The sequence below is a fragment of the Saimiri boliviensis genome, chromosome 7, assembly GCF_048565385.1.
Source record: "Saimiri boliviensis isolate mSaiBol1 chromosome 7, mSaiBol1.pri, whole genome shotgun sequence".
NCBI lineage: Eukaryota > Metazoa > Chordata > Mammalia > Primates > Cebidae > Saimiri > Saimiri boliviensis.
The window spans coordinates 55,448,836-55,471,310 of NC_133455.1; the positions used below are offsets into that span (position 1 = coordinate 55,448,836).

Sequence of the window (22,475 nt, forward strand, 5' to 3'; positions counted from 1 at the left end):
TTTTCCTTTTCATCTAAAACAATAAACCATCCTGTAGCTTAGGCATTAGGTCCCCTCGGTTGTCACGGTATCCTTGTGCTTTTCTGACATCAACACATAGAAACGCAAGGCCCTGTGGCGCCGGGGGTTTCTGCTTGGGTTTAGGTTTCTTATCCCTCAGTATCGCGTGCTGTGCCCTAGTCGGGGGGAAGAGCGAACTACTTCGGGAACGGGGCGTTTTCATAACGTCATTTATTTAGTCTAGATGAGGAATTCTGCTCTTTAAGAACGAGAAAGTTGTGGATTCCCAGAAGCTGGAAATCGGACGGGAGAATATGCGTTAACTAGGGAAGTCAATCACGTTGAGTTTACTGACAAGGACAAGGCAAGGGAAGAGGCGGCGGAAAGCCCCGTTTGGCTGACTTGCCACTGCCAGAGCCTCCCGGGCCCTGACTGTGTCCGCGAGGAGGGGAGCGGCGCTCGCGGTGCAGAGATCCGACGCGGGCCGGCAGGGGCCGCCCCCCGGAGGGGAAGGAAGTCCCTCTCCAAGTGCTGTGGCTTCTGGAACTGCCGGGTCCCCTTGGGAGCGAGCGGTCCGGGACGTGGGAAGATGCCGGGCGGGCGGGAAGCTGCAGGAAGAGGCGGGCCTCCTGCCTTTTGTCTCCTGCTGGAAGCCCGGAGCCGGGCCGCGGGCAGCCCGCCCGCTACACGCCCCAGCCCGAGAGCGGCTCCGGGAATCCGGCGGGCGGGGCGGGGCGCGGAGCGGGGCGGGGCGGGGCGGGCACGGCCACGCCCACCGTGCGCTCTTTAAAAGGCACCCGCGCGCGCTTCGCCTCGGATCTCGGACTCTCCGGACCCTCCCTCCAGCCCAGCCTCGCTAGCTCCGCTTGCGGTGCGTGCTCCCGCCTCTAACTCAAGTGAGTAGGGGCGGTGGGGCGGTTCCGCGGCGCCGGCAACCCCGGGGCGGGAGTTGGAGGGGGTTACCATAGCTTCTCGGGGGCCTCCTGCCGCCCGGCCGGCGCGCCCTGGTCCCCTCCAGCCTCTCCATCCCGGTCCCCATTTGTGCCCCTGCCAGCCTCCTCAACCCTGCGCCCCAGATTTTCCCTCTCTTATCCCCCAAACACACCTGCCCTTGTCCCTGAGGCCTCTCAGGCCAAGCGCTGGGATCCCTGGCCCGCGGGGCAGGTACATAATCCTGCGTGACCTTTAATTTCTCCATACTGGTTTCTCTGGGGGAGAGGCGGGTCCTGAGTTTTGAGTTTCTGCTAATCCGCCTCTTAGCAGTCGTGGGTCGCCTCCTGCAGCGGCAGGCTCTCTCTCTGGGGTGGGGGTCCTAGTCTCAGGGTCCCTTCTGTCCGGAGTGTGGTGAGCACCGAGAGCGACCTTACCGGGTTCGGTCCCCTAGGGGTGGAATGGGGCTTCTACATCCCCCCAGCCCAGGGTGCTGCTCCTACCTCCGCACCGGGCTCCTGGCATTCCCATTGTTTGCTGGTGTCTGCCCACCAAGCACCGAACCCCTCTGTGTTGAAGGAACGGCAGGGAAATGTCAATCGCTCACTCCTAGCTTTTTCCAGAACTTTCTACGATTCAGGTACAAAGGGGAATGCAAGAATGCTGGGTTGTGAATTCTGCGACAGGTCCTGAGAATCACATTCTCGGTTCTCCAGGGCCAGATTCAGAAGCTCCACGTAGGCACCCCCTGGGGGCGGGGGCGGGCTTTCTAAACCGGTGGATCCCTTTCCCCCTTCTAAGCCAGGGCATTGGTTAAACGATATTTGCTTAAATGGCTACCCAAAATGTTTAACCTGTTTTATTTGCAGTCTGCAAACCAAGCACATTTTCCCTTTATAAATGCTTTTCGATACAGTATTTGTTTTTTAGGGGGTAGTAATTTTTTAACCCAGGCAGTAAAAATCGTCGTTTCAGTTCTTGACTTTTCCAATTAATCTGTTTTAAAACTATACTTATAAAATGCCAAGAATTCAAATAGGACAGCCACAAGTTGGCTGTACTTTAACTCACATTTTTCAAGAAAGAGTTGGGTGATACATTTTGAAAGGGAGAAGCTAACATAATTTCAGAACTGCCTGCCAAGCTACAAAAGATGTTGTGAAGTACTGGGTGGTCTCCCCCGCTACTCCTGGGGTCATCGCTCTCATCCATTGCCAGTGATACTTGGTCAGTATTTCTCTGTGTTCTTTCTCCTCTGCATTGTAAGTTTCTTTGCACTTCTGGTGCCGTGTTACCTTTGAGACCAGACCTGTGTCACATGAGTCTTTGAAACTCACGGTGCTTGCTTGGGTGCCTCGGACAATTGAGTGAAGGAAGGAAGGAAGGAGCAAATAGGTTGTGGTGATAGGGCAACAATAATATAATTTGACTCATACAATAGATATTTGTTTGCAGATTTGACCTGAAGTTTTTATCATAAATTTTTAATGCATTTCTCCAAATGTATTTAACAAATGTTGATACTGGTATATGCTAAGTAGTGTGCTGAAAGCCGAACTTGCTGGAGGCCTGTCCTGATGAAATTGCAAAATCACTTGGGTTTGGGGGAGATTGAATTTTATCCTAAAATAGCAAGAATGCTGATACAGAGTGGAGGGGGCAGCAAGGAGTTTTAGGAGCCTGGATCCAGAGGCAGCTCTGACACTAAATTGCTATAGTGATCTGGGTCTCTAATTTTTCTTTGTCAAAAGTGAGGTGAATCAAATGAGCCCCAAAAGGAAGCCCCCTATGGGAGAGGAGGCATGGCATGGCTAAAAGGGGCAGGACTGAAGCCAGTCAGGCCCAAATTCATACCTCAACTCCAGTAGCCATTGGTCTGATGCCCTTGGGCAAATTAACTTTACTCTTTGGCCTCAACACTTCATCTTGTAAAATGGGTGTTGTATGGCACATGCCTTGCAGGGTTGTCATAAGGCCTGTTGATGCTTGTACAAAGCCCAGCCCAGCCTGGGAGTGGTTCCTTGTGATTACACAAAGTTGTGCACTTGGTTGAATATATGCGGGGAAAAGGCTATCAGTGAAAGTTTGTTCCGAGAGAGAGCTGGCTCAGACCTGAATAGTTTCCTAGACCTTGCCTGGAGGCCAGCTTTCTTCTCTGTGCAGATACTGACAGGTTTCCTCAAGGCACCGTACCCTGACTGCCAGCATGCCATCCCTTGGGTTCTGTTGGGTGGGGATCCCCAGGCACCTCTGGGTCTTTGATTACCTAGGTGGGGATTTCTAACTGCTTTTATATCACGGCACTCCTGTGAAGCCACCAGAACCCTTTTCAAAATGTTGTAAGGTAAAGTATGTGGTACCAAGTTCTCCAGTCCCCAGAATTAAAAGGAATTCTGGATTCTGGGTTAAGAATCCTGACTTAAGAGTGTTTCCGAGTCTGGATTTTGGAGAAGCTGGGCACAATTTCTGTTTTTAAATATGTTTTCCTCCTCAAATTCCTTTTTACCATAGGCACAATTTCTGATTGTTAAAAACTTTATTGTTGTAAGTCATAGAGGAAGAACTAATAGAAGTATATTGTGAATGATTTGGAAAGGATATCAGGTTCCTTGCTTTTTTGTTTACGATCTCATTGTGCCAACAGTACTCTTAATTGTCTTTGACTAATAAGAACAGACACCATGTAATATATTAGGGCCAAATGACTTCCCAGTTCACTATAGGGAAGAGGGCTTCATGGTGGTTCCACAGTACTTCCAAAAGAAAATAAGCAGAAAGAATTGAATCTTCATCCAGCACACAGCATTACAGGAAGTTCTCAGCTTAAGAGCCTGTGCCATAGCCATGGAGGTCAGTACTGTATCTGTACTTCTACCAGTGGCTTAGTTGAGCAAAACATCAGTCAGGTAATTTTGAATTGGAATTTTGTTGGTGTTCATTTTTAAGTTGAATTGGTCATTTTATTTTGGTTTCAGTTATGAGGCATTTAATAGCTCTATGCCTCAGTTTCCCCACTCAAAATGGGAATAGTAGTAGTACTTGCTTTAGTTGTTATGAGTATTAAATGAGGTAATATAAACATAAGTAAAGCATATATTAAGCTTTATAGAAGTATTTGTAATTATTATTACCTGTCAGGTGGCAGGCACTATTCTAAGTGTTTTGCATATATTGTTTAATCTCAAAACTGCCTTAGGGTATAAATAAGCATTGTCTACATTTTTACAATGAGAGAACTAGCAGATCAACTGAAAACCTGTGATCATTTGGCAAATAAACAATAGTCTGAGCATATATATTTAGGTCTGATTCCATGAAAAAATCATGCAAATATTAAATAGTTCAAATAATTAAATAACTTGTAGTTTGCACAGATTGCAGATTGCTGTGGCAGATGCTGGGGATCAGGGTTACTGAGCTTATAGCATAGTTGCATTTTAATTACAATATGGGATTTGGCAGATAGTGATTCAAATCTGTGTTGAATTTTGCTGCACTATAAGTTGAAGACATGAATGGTAGCAGAATACAGAAGTAGTAAGAATGGTGAGGCTGAAGTACACACAGGAGCGTTCACTAGATTAGAGAGTTTTCCTTCAGTGAGGTTAGATTTAGGTTAGCAGAGAGGGGTGATAAAAAGCTTTTTGGTTGAAAGTAGCAGTTTGGGTGTGAGATTGGTGCACAGAGACCACTTACTGCTAGTTAGGTGGAGAGGAAGGTGTGTGATTTGTGTGTGTAATTTGGTAATTCAAAGATTGATAATTCTCAGGTCGTTTGAATAGTCTCAACGCTTAATGTTCCGTACCAATCAGACATGGGAGTTTTGAGGAAAGCTTGTGGTTCTGGAATCAAAACATGAGCCTGATTTGTTTCTTTGGAGATCTGTGACTTCAGCAAGTCACCCAGTTCAGCAGTTCTCATCCTTTTTTGGCACCAAGGAGCAGTTTTGTGGAAGACAGTTTTTCCATGGACGGTGTGGGGCTGGTTTTGTGATGAGGCTGTTCCATGCCAGATCATCAGGCATTAGATTCTCATAAGGAGTGTGCAGCCTAGATCCCTCACCTGCACAGTTCACAAGAGCGTTCCCGCTCCTAGGAGAATCTAAGGCCTTCGCTGATCGGACAGGAAGCAGAGCTCAGGTGGTAATGCTCACTCACCCTCCACTCATCTCCTGCTGTGCAGCCTGGTTCCTAGCAGGCCACACACCAGTAGCAACTGGCCTGAGCACAGAACACAGCTATTGGTGTGTGGCCCGGGCGTTGGGACCCTTGACCTAGCTGACTGAACTTGGTAACTATATTCAGGCCCCGAGTGCTCCTAAAGGAAAAGGAATCCTGCACATTTGTGGAGTACAGGCTCCTTGCCAGGTACTTTACAAAATTTATCTCATTAAATCTTTACAACCACCTGTAAGAGTTTGCATCCATTTCCAAGTTATGGCTGAGGAAGTTAAGACTCAGAGGTTAAGGAAACTTGGCCAAGATTACCGAGCTGATAAGCAGCTTTGACAACCAGCTTGTGTCTGTCTGATTCTGAGCTCTGCACTGTTTCTTTTGTATCTGGCATGTCTAAAACGTGGCATGTGTACTGCGGTTTCCATGGCAAAAATTATTAATCACAGTACTCTTGATTGTAGAATCTGGACTAAACGTCAGAATCTTTCTCAACATAGTTCCAGGAACTCACTATCAGTGGATCTGCAAGATGAAACTGTTTTGTCATGTCTGTGAAAGTAAATGGTGCAGACCTTCTAAAGCCCTTTTTGCATGCCTCTGTGTCATTTATTTTACTATATTGCCATTATTTGTCCACATGTTTTTACCACCAAAGTAGAACTCCGTGCAAAACGGGTCTTTCCTTATGACCCATTTATCCTCAGCCCTAACCCAGTACACGGCATATGAAATACTGTTGAATTAATACATTCAGAGCTTTATAAACAGTAACCATTATACAGTGCTTGCAAGCTGCCTCTACTCTAGAACAATTACTTGAGATACAGAAATGAAATGGATGGAATGGAGATAAGGCAGTTGCCTTGATGGGGAGGGTTTGGGGGATAAGGAGGGAATAGATATGTGAGATGGTAGGGCAAGATGAGTATTGATAACAGAGGTTGAACATTGCTAAATATTAGTGACAGATGCTATCATGTGAGTCCCTACTATGTATGCAAGCATTTTCTCATCTATAACTCTATAAAGAAGGTACTGTTGCCCTAAGTTTACAGATGAGAGAAATGACACTTCCTGGATTCCAAACCCATGTTCTTTCTTTGCCCTTTTGCTGAACTGATTTAAAGTCCAGGTTGATGATTTGGCTTCAGTAGGAGAGCCAAATGGAGTATGGAGCTGATCACTAAGACATGAAGAGTTCTTCCTTGGTTCAGTGGTGTTTACTTCTATAAGGGACGTAGACTCAGTAGGTAGTTGGGGTAGCAGAAAAAAAAAATGTTTAGAACAGGCATCAGCTGCAAGCTTAATTTACGATTAACTACAGCTGTCAAATCCTGGCCTTGCTAAAAAGTCATTGTAACTGAGGATGGTGCTACTAACTTCGATTCTTTAACAAGTGACTCCCCCGGATGTGGCTCCAGATGAGACTGTATTTTATACAAAATTCTCCTTTTGGGGAAATCGGATTATAGTCAGGTTCTAGTGTTAACAACAAGGCCATACATGTAGTAATAAAATGTCAAAGCTTCTGGAGGCATTTAGAATCTGGGTAATTATAGAATATAGACTGATTCAATCCAAACTTGTAGTTTCAGAACAGATAACTTAAACTTTAAATGTTAACATATAGACTTGAAATTAATGGATTTGAGTCATTCAGATTCTAAAATAGGACAGTAAATGCAGCACTAATGGTATGAAAATGGCCCATGTGGTCGCCCTCCTTATGGTACGGCTCCGATGAGTTGGGGAACACCAGGGTTCTCGGTCCTCATGCCGGTTTAGAGAAAACCACGCGGACACACATGGAGTGGTTTTAAGGAGTGGAGAGTTTAATAAGCAAGAAGAAAGGGAGAAGACAGAAGGAAGAAGCTCCCCCGTACAGAGACAGAGGGGGGTTCCAAAGCTGAAAGAGGAGGTCCCCACTCTGCCAGGGATAACATAGTTAACATATGCAGAGGCTGGAGGAGGCGATGTCTGATTTGCATAGGGCTTAGGGGATTGGTTTGACCAGGCATGTCATTCACATGGCCCATAAAAAAACCTGGCCCTCCCATTCTAGCTTTTTAATATGCAAATGAAGGGTGCCATGATGTTCTACAGACGGTTGAGGGATGTGTGGGGGCCGCCGAATCACCCGGCACAGGTGGGACAAGAGCTAGAGGAAGAGGGCGGGAATTGCCATGTTTGGTGGACCCAGTTTCTTTTTTTTATTTTTTATTTTTTATTTTTTTTATTGCATTTTAGGTTTGGGGGTACATGTGAAGAACATGCAAGATTGTTGCATAGGTACACACATGGCAGTGTGGTTTGCTGCCTTCCTTCCCCTCACCTGTATCTGTCATTTCTCCCTGTGCTACCTCTTCCCACCTCCCCACCTCCCCGGTGGACCCAGTTTCTAATGGCCTATATTTGCATATCAAAGGTGGCCAGCCTGGCTCTTAAGAGCCTGAGCTTTACAATAAACTTTTCCAGAGACACTTTTAAAAAATTAAAACTTCCCAAGGACCCCTTTTCCTCTCTCTCTGCCTAAAATACATTCTTTAATAACTCCTACCACGGTTTTCTAGAGAATGAGGTAACTAACTACCATAAGACAACTCAGACTGTATCAGTTTTCCCCTGTGGGTGAGTCTAAGAAATTTTGGGTGGTATGCTAAGGAGAAGCAGCAAAGAGAAATTGCACATAAGTGTCCAGATATAAACCACGTATATCAGTTTTCCCCTGTGAGTGAGTCTAAGAAATTTTGGGTGGTATCTAGGCTAAGGAGAAGCAGCAAAGAGATATTGCACATAGGTGTCCAGATATAAACCACGTTTTGAAATCTAATACAGTGGATAAATCATTGCTGGAACGCTTTCAGGCACTGAAAAAGAACAAGACTGAGAAACAGAATTTGACCTATTTTATAAGATGTAAAGTGGGCTTTAATGTTTGCTTTTACCATTCTGTAAATTAATGCATAGGATTTGGGAAAGGCATGCAGCCCAGATTGCTTAGTGCAAATCCAGTTTGCTGTGATTAGTGGCAGCTGTAGTGGAGCATTGCGGCCAAAGGCTCGTAAGAAAAATGAAGACTTGGGTTTTGATTTATTTATTTATTTATTATGCATAGCAATGCCAAGAGTGACAGAAATGGAAGATCATCACACTTCTTCCTGCCAAATTCAGGAACTGTCCATAGAAGTTCAACCTAAAAGTGTAAATTCGAACTTCATTTCTTAGATAGTCACCACATAAGTGGAACCATTGTTATACTTCGGAGTGCATTTTAATGTCTTCAAAAAAGGTTTTTAGTGACCATCAGCTCAGTTTTTCCTTACCTTGTTTGCTGCTCTGCAGTTATGTTCTAGGTGCTGGTTGATGGGTTTTCCTACTCTAGTACTGATAGCAGGATGGATAGAATGAGAGGTCCTCTATATCTTCAAGCTGACAGCTACTGGATTCCTGCCAAGGCTTTTCTTACCTTATCTTGCCTTCACAATAGTTCTGTGGATAGAGAGAGCTACCTCCCTCCATTTTGAGCATGAGAAAACGAAGCCCCAGGTTGCATAGCTGTTGTAATGGTGGAGTTAACCCAGGTGTGTTTAACCAGTCAGCCTAGCTACTCTCCCTCCTTCCTTCCTTTATGAAATATTTCAGACATACAAAGTAGAGAACAACATAAGGAATATTCAACTATCCCCTATCCACTTTTTTTTTTTTTTTTTTTGAGACAGGACCATCTTGCCCTGTTGTCCAGACTGGAGTGCAGTGGTGCAATCAGAGCTCACTGTAGCCTTGACATTCCTGGCACAAGTGATCCTCCCACCTCAGCCTCCCAAGCACCTGTGACCAGAAGTGTGTACCACCACGCCTGGCTAATTCATTTTTAAATTGTTTTAAATATAGGTAATATAGGGTCTCCCTGTATTACCCAGATGGGTCTTGAGCTCCTGGGCTCAAGCAACCCTTCTGCCTCAGCCTTCCGAAGTGTTGGGATTACAGGCATGAGCTACCACTCCAGGCTCAGAAAAATATAAATCCAACTTTAGCTTTCTGAGGATGCTCTTTATATTACATCATTTCCCTCTATCACAGAAAAGGTTATTCGGAAATCCTTAGGAAAGCCCTTAAACTGGATAAAACTATAATATTTTGATAAATGCAAATACTCTGGTAGATGGTGTGGAGAATACAGAGATATGGTTCCCACCCTCAAGGGACCAGAAACTTACAGCATAGTAAGTTGAATGCTGTGGAACTTTGATAGGTATTTCCTGAAAAACTGACACATTCACATTTGGCTGGTGCAGTTAACTTAGAATAAGTTAAAGAAACCCTGAATTACATAAAGAAAGGGAAGATACTCCTTCTTTCCTAAAAATCCAGACTGTTGTTCAGTGGTATGGAAGGGAGTAACAAAGTTATTAGTTGGGTTTTCCTTTTAATGTATTTCCTTTTAATGACAAAGACAGCCTAGACTAACCTTAGTCGCTATAGTAATCTGTCTCCTTACTGGTGATTGCTCCAAAGGAAATATGTGTGAAAATGAAAAATACCAAGTTGATATTAACAGTTTGCTTTCTAATATAAGAAATGCCTCCATAACAGAAATGCCTCAACAACAACAAAGGATTTTAAGAACCAGTCGATACTTGGGATCCAATATGTACAATGTAGTGTCATTACTTATAGGCCTGGATTTGACCTTTGGTTCTGCAGAAATCATGAGGGAAGTTCCAGCAAATGTCTGTTGCATCCATGTGCATTCAGAATACAGGTAACTTTGGAGGCAAGGGGCAAGTCAGTGTCACTAACTGTGCTACAAACACAGGTCAGTGCAGGCTGTTGGAGCCAAGGCTTTATGTCTTAGGTTTTCCAGCCAGGCTTATGTTTCACTCTGGATTTAAACAATGGAGTGAGTGCCTATCTCCAGGAACGAGAATAAAAGATTTATGCAGCTACAAAAGGAAAGCTTGTCAACATGTCCTACTGTTGCAAGATACTGATCCTATGCGGATGCCTTCACAGTAAGCCTGGTAACATTTGTGGACCCTTGGAATGACTTTGTTCCTGTCTGGATAAAAGAAGTTGGCTTTTTGCAAATTCAGACTTACAGTTTAGTGATAACAAGCCATGTCAGTCGATCAGTCGGGGTGTGTGTGTGTGTGTGTGTGTGTGTGTGTGTGTGTGTGATTTGTTTTAAGGAACAGGAGTCCCAATTCCAAATGACTTAAAAAGGGAATTTATTGGCCCATAGCTGAGGCATGCAGGATAAGATAAGGGACAGTTGATTGGCCGTGACTGAGTCACATGCTCAGCCCTGGAGTTGGGGGTTCAAGTGTTTTTGTCCCCTCCAAGACTCATGTTGAAACTGAATGAGTCTTTAACTCATGTTAAAATTTAACATTGGGTTTAGGTCATGAGGGATCCACTCTCTTGAATGTATTAGTACCACCATAAAAAGGTCTGGTGGGAGTGGCTTCAGTCTCTTCTGCTCTTCTGCCATGTGAGGCACAGTGCTCTTGCCCTCCCGAGGATGCTGCATTCGAGGCACCATTTGGCAAGTGGAGATGGAGGCCTTAGCAGACACTACACCTGCCATGCCTTGACCTTGGACTTCCCAGCCTTCAAATCTTTATATTCTCAGTATATTCTTTATAAATTATGCAGTTCTGTTATAGCAACATGAAACAGAATAAGACAGGGATAGAGTTGATACCATCTAAAACCTGTGCTTTTCAAATTATCAGTGGTAAAAGTATTAGTCTGTTCTCATGCTGCTAATAAAGGCATACCGGAGCCTGGGTGATTTATAAAGGGAAGAGGTTTAATTGACTCACAGTTCCACATGGTTGGGGAGACCTCACAATCACGGTGGAGGGTGAATGAGGAGCAAAGTCACATCTCACATGGCAGCAGGCAAGAGAGCGTGTGCAGGGGAACTCCCTTTTATAACCCCATCGGATCTTGAGAGACTTACTCACTGTCATGAGAACAGCACGTGAAAGACCCGCCCCCAGGATTCAATAACCTCCCACCAGGTCCCTCCCACAACACATGGGAATTATGGGAGCTATAATTCAAGATGAGATTTGGATGGGGACGCAGCCAAACCATATCAGTAAAGGACTATTACTTTTAATTTCCGAGTACAGACTGATGACTGTTCAACAAGATGAGTTTACTGATCTTCTCTTAGTTCTTGTGGCATAAAAATTTCTAAATGCTTACCTGAATTTTGTCTCAAATTGGTAGCAAGCATAGTGGCCCACCCATCACCAGGAGACCACTTTTTAATAAGCACTCCTTTAAACCACATAGTCTAAGAAAGAGATGGCTGCTTTCCTGGAAGACAGTCTAGGAAGGTATCACCAGAAGAGAGGAAGAGAATACTGAGTGCCGGAAAGTTGCCCGCCACAGTGATCAACTCCATAAATCTTGCTTTTGGAAAGGCCTCTTCTTTGTGTTCAGGAAATTGTCAGGTTCCGAATCACCTTAATGGGGTAGTATGAGAATTCCCCACATCCCTTTTTATTTTAAGGACTGAAGACTCTTTAATCTTTTCTACATAGCAGCACTCCTTTTCCCTTCTCTTTCTAGCCAGGTTTGGGTTAGTAAGAGGCCTTAGCTTTCTTAGCCACCTGCTTCCTCGAGAGGCAAGCAACCCATCTGAGGAGACTTAACAGGCAAGGGCTACAGAAGGAAGCTCAGAAAGGATGGGGGAGAAAGGGGAGTTAATCGCATGTGTTTTTAGATACCACTCAGGACAGGGTAGACACAGGACAACTTTCTATACTGGTTAAGACACCTGTGGAAGCTGGTCATTCAGAAACAGGCTTTTTTTTTTTTTTTTTTTTTTTTGAGCCGGGTCTCGCTCTATTGCCCAGGCTGGAGTACAGTGATGCAGTCTTGGCTCAATGCAACCTCCGTCTCCCGGGTTCAACCAATTCTCCTGCCTCAGCCTCCTGAGTAGCTGGCATTACAGGCACCCACCACCACATTTGGCTTTTTTTTTTTTTTGTATTTAGGTGAGACAGGGTTTCACTATGTTGGTCAGGTTGGTGTCGAACTGACCTCAGGTGATCCACACGCCTTGGCCTCCCAAAGTGCTGTGATTACAGGCATAAGCCACCATGCCTGGCCAGAACCAGGCATTTTAAACTGGGTCAGGCAGACCAATTTGTTGAGAAGGGAGATTTGAAAATGTTGGCTCTACATGACAGTGAGACAGCCTAGGATCTGTACTTCCAGCTTGCCCCTTACAGCAGGCCACACTGTTAGAGGTTATTCCTGCATACTCAGCAAATAGTCGGAAGGGAACTTGTAGCCGATTCTGTATGGCCTGACCAACTTGTCAAAGAGGAAAATCCAACTGTTGGTTGGACTAGTGGGCCTTGGGGTTAGTGAAGCACAGAAACTTAAACCAGAGCCATCTGGATGGGTGTTTGTTGTGGTTACAGCAAAGGCTTTGTGCTTGCAGTTGTACGAGTCACAGACACAGCTATTTACACTGCAGTCGTGTAATTTCAGCAGACAAATACAAAACTTGTTCTTGCAGGGCAACACACTTTCTTCCCTAGAAAGCGTGTCATAGCTTATATATGTTAAAGGTTAAGAATTTAGTGTTGTTACAATGAATTAAACACGTAATAAAAACCTCCGCCCACGTGTAAGATCTTCAGCTGAGTTTTAAAAAATGTTTATTAAAAATGGGCATGTTAGGGAGGGGGACAAGGCTTGTCCTTCCCCTCTGCCTGCTTCTTTTTTAACTCCTGGGGATTCTAATGGCATAGCTTGTTTTGTGCCTGGTGACCTGTACTGTTGTATTGAATGCAGGTCCTTTGTCTTGCAGAAAAAATCTTGTGCATGACAAGCCAGTTTCCTAATGAAAGAGTTGCGATTTGGGAGGAGATGAGGTTATTTTGGAGGAACGCAGGCCTCTGAAAGATGTGGTTAGAGAGGTTCCTAAAGAAACAAAAGTCTGCAGCTGTCCCTGGGCTTCAGCAGTCCTCTAGGGAGCTGTAAGAACAGCATAGGGACATTCTAATGAATCCTTTATTCCTTCAGAATGCCTGTCTGGGGCGGTGGAAACAAGTGTGGGGCCTGTGGGAGGGCCGTGTACCACGCAGAAGAGGTGCAGTGTGATGGCCGGAGCTTCCACCGCTGCTGCTTTCTCTGCAGTAAGTAGCTCCCCGGACAGAATTCTTATGTACAAAGCTTTCATTTGTCTATTTCAGGAAAAATTGCATTTTTGCCCATAGAGATTATTTTGGAAGCACGAATGATTTTTTACCTGTCTTCTTAGATGTTGTAGATGCTGAGCCTAGCATCGAAGACAAGAGGGGTGGCCTAAGACACCCAGCCCCGCTTTGTATTGCCGTTTTGGCCTTGACTTTGTTAATACATTTGCCTCCCCCACCTCACTGGGACCAGGGCGTCATTTATGTGGTCTGGCACCTAGCACAGTTTCTGGCACATGGCAAGGGCTCAACTCCCGCTTGAGTAAATGAATTGCTTCTCATCCACCCCAGCTTTCTCTTTCTCAGATTCGCTTTAGTGACAACAAAGTGTTCAGTTTTAAAACTGTAGAGTAGCAACTTAAGAAAGTGCTTCATTAATCATCTTCTGAGTTAATGACAGAATTTTCTTTAATCAATGATTATGTCAGATAAACCCACTCATATGGGCAGGTGTTTGCCTTATCAATCGTATTGTACTGGGAAAATTCCTACAGAAAACTATATATTAAAAATTGGTTACATTGAGAAACGATCTTCAGGAAAAAACTTCATTCTCAAATTTGAATTGTCCTTTTCCTTCATTGGAGCCAGCATTCAAGGTATCTGGACCTCTTTAACAGCGTAACTGCTTTGCAGACAACCAGAAACAGACAGCAGAAAGATGAAGTTGCAAAAAAAATTAAAATACGGCATAGGAATGTTCACTACGTATGCCTCCATAGTAATTATACTACTGTTCCTCAGAAGATTTGGCTTAACCATTTCTTTTAGAAGTTACTTTTTTTTTTTTTTAAGGAATCTATTTTTCAGCAGGCTTGTAACCAAGGAAGTATGGAAACAATGCAAATACTTTAGAAATTGCTCAGTTTCATCTGTCAAGCTTAAGCCACAATGTCTACACTATAATGAAACATCACATGCGTGTATGCTGTTGACATTTGTTTAACTAAATGTCAAGTTCTTTACTGGTCCTTTCTACCAATCCTTTCTAGTATTTGTCTCTGCTCACTAAAGCCCTCTGTGGAAGTAATTCAGAGTAGTTTGCAGACCTATGAGAATTTTACTGCCGAGAACAGGGATGAGGACCGGGGAAGAAAGGAGTGGTTATATAGTAACATTTTCATATACCTACACTTGTTTTGGTTCATACAGGTTTTTCAAAACAGTTTTTATATTTATTTACATTTATTCTATCTGTTAAGGGTATTTGTCGTTCAGCAATGTGTGGTTTTGGTTGACTATGGTTTCAGATATAGTCACCTTTAAGCACATATATTTCAGCACTTGAGCCTCAACAGTCAGAATGAAATGATATCCACTCGAATCTACCATGGAAGACTTTAGTCTAAGATAATAGAACCTTTAAATTTTAACTCTATTTTAAACCAGCTACCTAGTCCTCCTTCCCTCCCCTCCTCTTTGCTCTCCTCCCTTTTATCCTTCTTCCTTTTTATTCAACTCCTTTTATTTTTCTTTTAATTTTTATGGGTACATAGTAGGTATATATATTTATAGGGTACATGAGATGTTTTGATACAGACATACAAAGTATGATAATCATCATTTTTTCTCTTTTTTTTTTTTTTTTTTTGAGAAGGAGTCTTACTCTGTTGCCCAAGCTGGAGTGCACTGCAACCTCTACCTCCCGGGTTCAAGTGATTCTGCCTCAGCCTCCCGAGTAGCTGGGACTATAGGCGTGTACCACCGCACCCCACTAATTTTTGTATTTTCAGTAGAGATGAGGTTTCACCATGTTGGCTAGGCTGGTCTTGAACTCCTTGACCTTGTGATCCACCTGCCTCTTCCTCGCAAAGTGCTGGGATTACAGGTGTGAGCCACTGTGCCCAGCCATCACATCATCTTACATGAGGTATCCATTACCTCAAGCATTTATTATTTTTTTTAACCAACATTCCAGTTAAACTTTTATTTTTAAATGTACAACAAATGATTGTTATCCTGTTGTACTAGCAAATACTAGATCTTACTGTAACTATATTTTCAGACCCATTAAGTCTCCCCACTTACCTCCCCACACACTACTCTTCTGAGCCCCTAGTAACCATCATTCTACTCTGTATCATCATACAATTATCTTTCAAATATGGGGGAGAAATTCTGATCTTTGATTTCCAGCTGCCAGATTGTGCTACCAGTGAGTTTCCTCACAATTTACTTTTTTCTCAAGCCTAACTGAAGTTTGAGAAAGTGAAATAATGTCTGGATGAAACATGACGACATTTGGCAGTTTTACAAAGCGGGACACGTGGAAATGTCCTGTGGCAAGAGATCCATGAAGAAAGAATTCATTCTCCTTTGGGACATAAGGGAAAGCAAATGCAGACTTTGAACCACTTGATGATTTTCAGACAGACCCATCACTGCTGGAGAAGCTGCTGGGGAGAGGGAAGGGTGATACCTCTTCCCAGTCTAGACTAGTGATGAAAACTAGAATTCAGGATTTAAAACTATTTTTATCCCAGGGGGGTGCTTTTTGGGGAAGGAAAGGCTACAGAGGCAACTCCCCCAAGGCACTGAGCTACCCTTCTGTTCTTTGTTAGGTTGTGATTTAACAGTACTCAGTAAGAGAAGGCTGAAAAGATTAAGTGTTGAGGGTTAGGAGCAAGATGGTGTTTTATTCCTTTTGTTTAAGTAATTATAGCCATCTCTGAAACCTTTCTCCCTTAATATGATCTCTCAGAAAGGGAAATTACATTAAAAGTTTGATGAGCACCATAGGAAAGGGAATAAAATATAAATGAAACAAAATAAAAATAAATAAAGCTTAAGGCTTCTGATGTTATATTCTGATACATTTTTGAAGCGACTGTTATTTCCGTGGAGGAATGCAAATAATCCTCAAGTGTAGCTGGCCAGTCCAGTTGCTGTCTCATGGATTTTGGGAAGCCACAGGATAAACCAGGAATGTGAGGGAGCCTCAGCCTTTACCATGTGTCTGTGCCACCATTGTTCTAAGGAAAAAGGCGTCCTTGGAACGTATTTCAAGTCTAACTTTTTCCCCTGCAGTGGTTTGCAGGAAAAATTTAGATAGCACAACAGTGGCAATTCATGATGAAGAGATCTACTGCAAATCCTGCTATGGAAAGAAGTATGGGCCAAAAGGCTACGGTTACGGCCAGGGCGCTGGCACACTTAACATGGACCGTGGCGAGAGGCTGGGCATCAAACCAGAGAGGTGAGTTGGGAGACTGCTGGTTACCTTCAGAAATGAGTTACAGCAGTTAGTGCTGCTTGCTGAACAGGAACCTGGGAGTATCCAGATTTTTGTTGAAACTTAGCAAATAAAATGGGACTCTGATTTTCTAATGTAAACTACTATTCTTTAAGTTCAAAATACTGACAGTTTCAGACCTAACGAAGTTCTTATTAATAATTCCAGTGACTTCTACTCCTGGCTTTACAGCATTCCAAGCTCTATCAAGGAGACATGTTCTCAAAAGCAAGTGATTTATATTTACTTCCATTTCACAGCACCTTAGAGACCAGATCTCGTGAAATTAAATGGTAGAGAAATGTGCTATGTGAATCATGAGAGGTGTTTCTCATGTGCAATTTAAGCAGTCTGTGAAAATTCCTCAGTGACTCCTTCTATGTAAACATTTTTCATCAATAAATCACTTTTCTCTAACATTTTGTACTTAAAAATAGAAATTATTTCTTGCTTTTGATTCTTTGAGAGAGTGGTGTTAAACCTTAAAGGCTTCACTACCAATGTATCAAGGTGCTAAATTTGTTAAAGTTAACTTAGTATTTCATATTCAAGTTAAATAACTTCTTTGTTTGGAATTCCCCCCTCCCCCACCACTACCACTTTGTGTGTGTGTGTGTGTGTGACAGAGTCTCACTCTGTCCCTGTCACCCAGGCTGGAGTGCACTGGCGCCATCTCGGCTCACTGCAACCTCTGCCTCCTGGGTCCAAGTGATTCTCTTGCCTCAGCCTTGAGTAGCTTACGACCTTAAATATAGCGCTTGGTTTGGCTAAAATAATAATTACCATGTATTGAGTCCCTATTGTCTGTTGAATGTTTATCTTCATTCTGTATAATCCTCACAGTAACTCTGAGGTCCATTTTATAGATGAGTCACATCACACAGATAAGTGAGGGAGCCAGGATTTAACCAATGTCCATTTGGTTCCAAAGTCTGTTCCCTTCCAACTGCATTTTTATAGTAATAATGAACCCAGAGAGAGGTTCAAGTAGTAACTCTGGCTGGCACCTGAGTCATTTCTTCTTTATTCCCTCCCCTGTGCTGGCCTGTGAAGGCCTCCAGCTTTCAGGCAGTATAGTGGTTACGTCCCAGAGTTCCCTTGTTCCTACCTTGTGTACTTAAAAGGGCCCGGTGGAAACTCTTGCCTACTTTTTTTCCCCTTCTTTCCACAAGTGTTCAGCCTCACAGGCCCACAACAAATCCAAACACTTCTAAATTTGCTCAGAAATATGGAGGTGCTGAGAAGTGTTCCAGATGTGGGGATTCTGTATATGCTGCCGAGAAGATCATTGGAGCTGGAAAGGTAAAGTGCTGTTTCAGTTAATAACAGCTCATGACTCCTCTGCTCCCTTTGTCCCCCTAATCCTTCCCTACTCCTTGCTTGGGTGATGGCTTATATGAAACTTTTCTTGAAATGCATTTCCATTAGAATCATTAATTTTTTTTGAAGTGATTCCCTTATTTGACAAGTCACTTTTACGTTTAAAAGAACTTGTTTTCATAGGGGGCACTCCTAAAGGTTAAACTTTAAAAGGCCAGACTGTAAAGAAATCTCCAGGTTATTCAGTATAGTGAAAAAAGGAATCTGAATCAGGACACCTGACGCGAATTCAGTGTATGGATTTGGAAAAGTTACCGGCTAACATCTTTGAGCTGTGCTGTTCTCAGCCAGAAGGAAGATGGTCTCTTTATAGGAGCAAACTGGGCTTGTGGTTAGGTCTGAGGCTGCTCTTAAGGAAACAGCCTTTCTGTGGATGACCAAGAGTGAGTGCAGATACTGAGGGGCACTGGTTTCAGCTTTCTCACTGGAGCCGAACCACAGAAATCAGGAGCTTGCCTTGGGGTGATCTTCCTGAGCCGCCACTTGCCACACATCTAAATTGAACTGAAGGAAACAGGCCTCTCAAACATGCTGACACATTTATCTTTTCCAGCCCTGGCACAAAAACTGTTTCCGATGTGCAAAGTGTGGGAAGAGTCTTGAATCAACAACTCTGACTGAAAAAGAAGGTGAAATCTATTGTAAAGGTAAAATCAGTTTCAGTTACTGCTGTCCACATGAATATCCCACACCGGTTCTTGTTTAAGGAAATGTCACTAGCATTTAAAAAAAAAAGAAAGGAGAAAGGGGTACCACGGACTGTTTGAAAATAAGATATCCCAAGATGCTTGAAGATGACAGAAAACCACAGATAATCTCTTAAGTTGCTGATTATTTAAAACTCCCCCCAGATTAAAAAAACACCACAAATAGCTATCTTTTGCCTTCATGTCTTGAGCAAAGCCTAAATATGTGGAAGAAAACAGATAAATACATAACTTATCTGTCCTGACTCACGCTTGCAACTCAGCAGGACCACGCTGAACGCCATGAAACTAGAATGCATGGATTTGTCTTTACAGCATTAAGATATTTAGTACACAACACGTTTAATATCTTTAAATAAGTTGAGCCCTTTCACACAGCAGTTTTTTTTTAATGTGTGGGGGTTCGTTGAGTGGGTCTTAAGCAGTGCTAGCAAAGCTTAATAGACTTGTACTAACTATCCTTCCTCCCTTTTCCTTTGTAGGATGCTATGCAAAGAACTTTGGGCCCAAGGGATTTGGCTATGGCCAAGGAGCAGGGGCTCTTGTTCATGCCCAGTAAGGTGTAAACCCAGAACTAATCATCACACACTGAGAATCTCTTCATAATCTAGGCACAGATAAATCTTTAACACTAAACTACTGTGAAATTCTACCAGCATTAAGTACTGTATATTACCTTGTACTTGGATAGGCTGGCTAACTCGTAGGAAGAGAGCACTGTGTCGTATCCTTTTGCTTTGTTCACCAGCATTTTGGGGGAACATTTCTTTTATGTTTTAAATAAAACTTCAGCTCGATTTGGGTGTTCATTGTCTTTTAATTAACCTTTTGGAGGAGCTGCTTTGATTTCAGTTAGTGGAAAATCATTTGGGTCCCTACCTTGTTACCCCATTACCCTGTTGACTTGCTAGGTCAATGTTTGCATTACAGCTGTTGAAAAGGATCTTTTAAGCAGGCAAGTGTGCCTGAAGAGTAAAGGTTGCTAGGCAACAGGCATCACCATTTCAGCTCCTCAAAGCTGGTGTTCAGCAGTGCAGCATCTCCTTCCTTCCTGCCCCACTGTACTCTCAATTCTTTTGATCTATACTTAAAAATCAGTACAAACACCTGCAGGCTACTATAGAATCTGAGATTTGGTATGATTCTTTTTAAAGACTCTCCACTGTGTTCTGACAGATGGTGACCTACTAAATCCTGGAAACTGGGGTGTTTCACACATTTTGAATCTGTGTAAGTAGCAAAGAATGTTGCATTGTCTGGGCACATTCAACTGGCTTAGGTAGAAGAGGAGCATTAGACTTTATAAGGTATGGTTTCATTATTCTCCCAGAAACTTTAGTTCTTTGCTAGAGATTCAATCCAACTCTCTCCCCACCAGGAGCAGGATGTGTAATAGGTCTGTAACATATATTAGTAAAATTGAACCAGCCCGTGAACACATCTTAATCTTTTCCAAGGTTCATTTTAACATACTATGCTGTGCAAGTTTCACTCTCTTGCCCAGGCTGGAGTGTGGTGGTGCAATCTCAGCTCACTGCAACCTCTACTTCCTGGGTTCCAGTGATTCTCGTGCCTCAGCCTCCTGAGTAGTGGGAACTACAGGCATGCCACTGCACCCAGCCAATTTTTATATTTTCAGTAGAGATGGGGTTTTGCCATGTTGTCCCGGCTGGTCTTGAACTCCTGGCCTCAAGTGATCCACCCACCTTGGCCACCCAAAGTGCTAGGTGGCAGGTGCCACCGTGCCTGGTTTCTTTGACACTACAGTTGCCAGCAGTCCTTTCTTAAATATACCAAACCAACATATTGCTTATTTTGAAAAGCTAACAGGGATATTGGTATGTATGACATCAAAACCAAAAAATAGAAACCCAGTTAGAGGAAGGTGGTGGAGGGTGTACTGGGTGCTGATTTCACATCATAGCCTCGAGCAACTTCAGGTGTTCTGTAAGACATACCAGTTCCATCATTGGGTGGGGGTGGGGGGCGGGAGGCAGAAAGTAGTTAAACAGGCTGGGAAGTAGTTAATTGGTCATGAGACGTTGAAGGGGATGAGTTATGGAATAACTTCCGATTCTATATGTGGTAGAACATGTCCACAAATTCTTTGACTTTCCCATCAAATGATAGTCTAATTCCCCTGTCTTTGAATAAAGGCCTACCTTAGTGACTCATTCTTAGTTAGAAAAGACAATACAGCTTTTGCCTGCTTCTTCCTCTTAGGATGCTTACTCTTGGAATTCAGCCACCATGTTCTGAGGAAGCCCTAACTACATGGGAAAACCACGTGTAGGCATTACAGTCATGGCCTCAGCTGAGATCTTTCAACAGGCATTATCAACCATCAGGCATGTGAGTGAAGCAGGTTTCAGACTATTCTAATCTCCAGTCTTTGAACCATCCCAGCTGATCCCAAGTGGAGCAAAGTGAGCTATTCTGTTAAGCCCTGACCAAACTGCAGATTTATGAACAAAAATGTTTTAGACCACCAAATTTTGGGTGTCTAAAATTTGTTACCATTTAAAAATAAAAAATTTTACATAATAAAATTTTAGTAATTTTATTACTAAAATGGTAATAGTCTGTTACCATTCCTACCGTTTCCCAAACTCTACTGGAGTTGCTAGTAGATATTCAAGAGGAAAAATAATGTAAATGAAGCTTCCACGTGCCTGGTAATTTGAGATTTCTGTCTGGTAAAACAAAACAAGATATCCATTCATATTTTAAGTCATTCTTGATTAAATTGGGAGTCATGGCAAAATAGCTACTACAACACTGTAAGATTAGTTTCTAGTGGTTCTAGCAGTAGAAAAAGGAATTTGGCTTTGGGCTAGACTGTTTTGGGAGGAATCACTTGGTCATTTCGATGTATGTCAGTAGCCCCAAAGTAATCCAAATGCAGTATTAAAGTGCTTCAAGATCACAAAATACTACTTTCATTTTTTAAACTACCCCTTATGTTGGCTTGGTTTATTTAAAGAGGACTGCTGGCCTAAAAGTCATGTCAAAAAAGTCATGTCAATCAAGTAAGTTTACGGTGTGTTACAGAAACTAGACAGATCTCTAGACTGACACTGCACACTAGCTATCGAAGGCCTTCAGAGCCTGTGGTTGGAAAGTCTGTTTTAATTTGAAGACAGCCTTACACTGAATTAGTTGTCCATGGAACCATTAACATCTTGGAAAATGTTTTGAACCCGTGATTCCCAAACAGTTTGATCTCAGAACCCCTTCATATTCTTAAGTTATTGAGGACTCCAAAGAGCTTCTGCTTATGACAGTTGTCTCTATCAAGATTTTGTATTAGAAATTAAACATTTTAAAAATTTCAATTCAGACGTCCACTTGTAGCCAAAATGTAGTAACAGGGACCAGATTTATCTTCTCACTGTAAACAAGACACTGCACATTATAGGCCTCAAAGACCAGTTATGGGGGATAAAATGAGATCAGTCTTAGTAACTATCAGTTTACTGCTTTGAGTTTCCAGGCTGTAGTACAAGGAAGAAGAACACAGGTGGAGCTAGAAGCCACCCTAAGTTAAGGCAGAGCTGAGAGTCCAGGGGGCCCAGTGGCTAGAGTTTGCAGGACTGGAGAGGATTACAGAGAGCAAATTAGGATTATGCAGAGCACTGGCCCCTCGTGCAAGTCTTCAGCTGAATTCAGACAGGACATGCATGTTAGGTGACTACCGAAGGCCTGGAAAAGAACCATCCAAAAGGCATGGAGCAAACAGTGTCTGGTGTTCACATGGGATGGGAATAGTGCCTGTTCCACCACCAAGACTGGGAAATATGACTCCTTAGGGTTTGGGACAGAGTAC

General features: G+C 43.1%; 1 protein-coding gene across 1 annotated transcript; it reads left to right on the forward strand.

Moving 5' to 3' along the window:
• Positions 1–793: 793 nt before the first annotated feature.
• CSRP2 (cysteine and glycine rich protein 2) lies at positions 794–19,446 on the forward strand. The gene is made up of 6 exons (XM_003927821.4): positions 794–896; positions 13,158–13,270; positions 16,358–16,526; positions 17,735–17,864; positions 18,496–18,589; positions 19,132–19,446. The coding sequence occupies exons 2-6, from the start codon at positions 13,159–13,161 to the stop codon at positions 19,206–19,208; spliced, it is 582 nt and encodes a 193-aa protein (XP_003927870.1). The 5' UTR covers positions 794–896; position 13,158; the 3' UTR covers positions 19,209–19,446.
• The last annotated feature ends 3,029 nt before the right edge of the window (positions 19,447–22,475 follow it).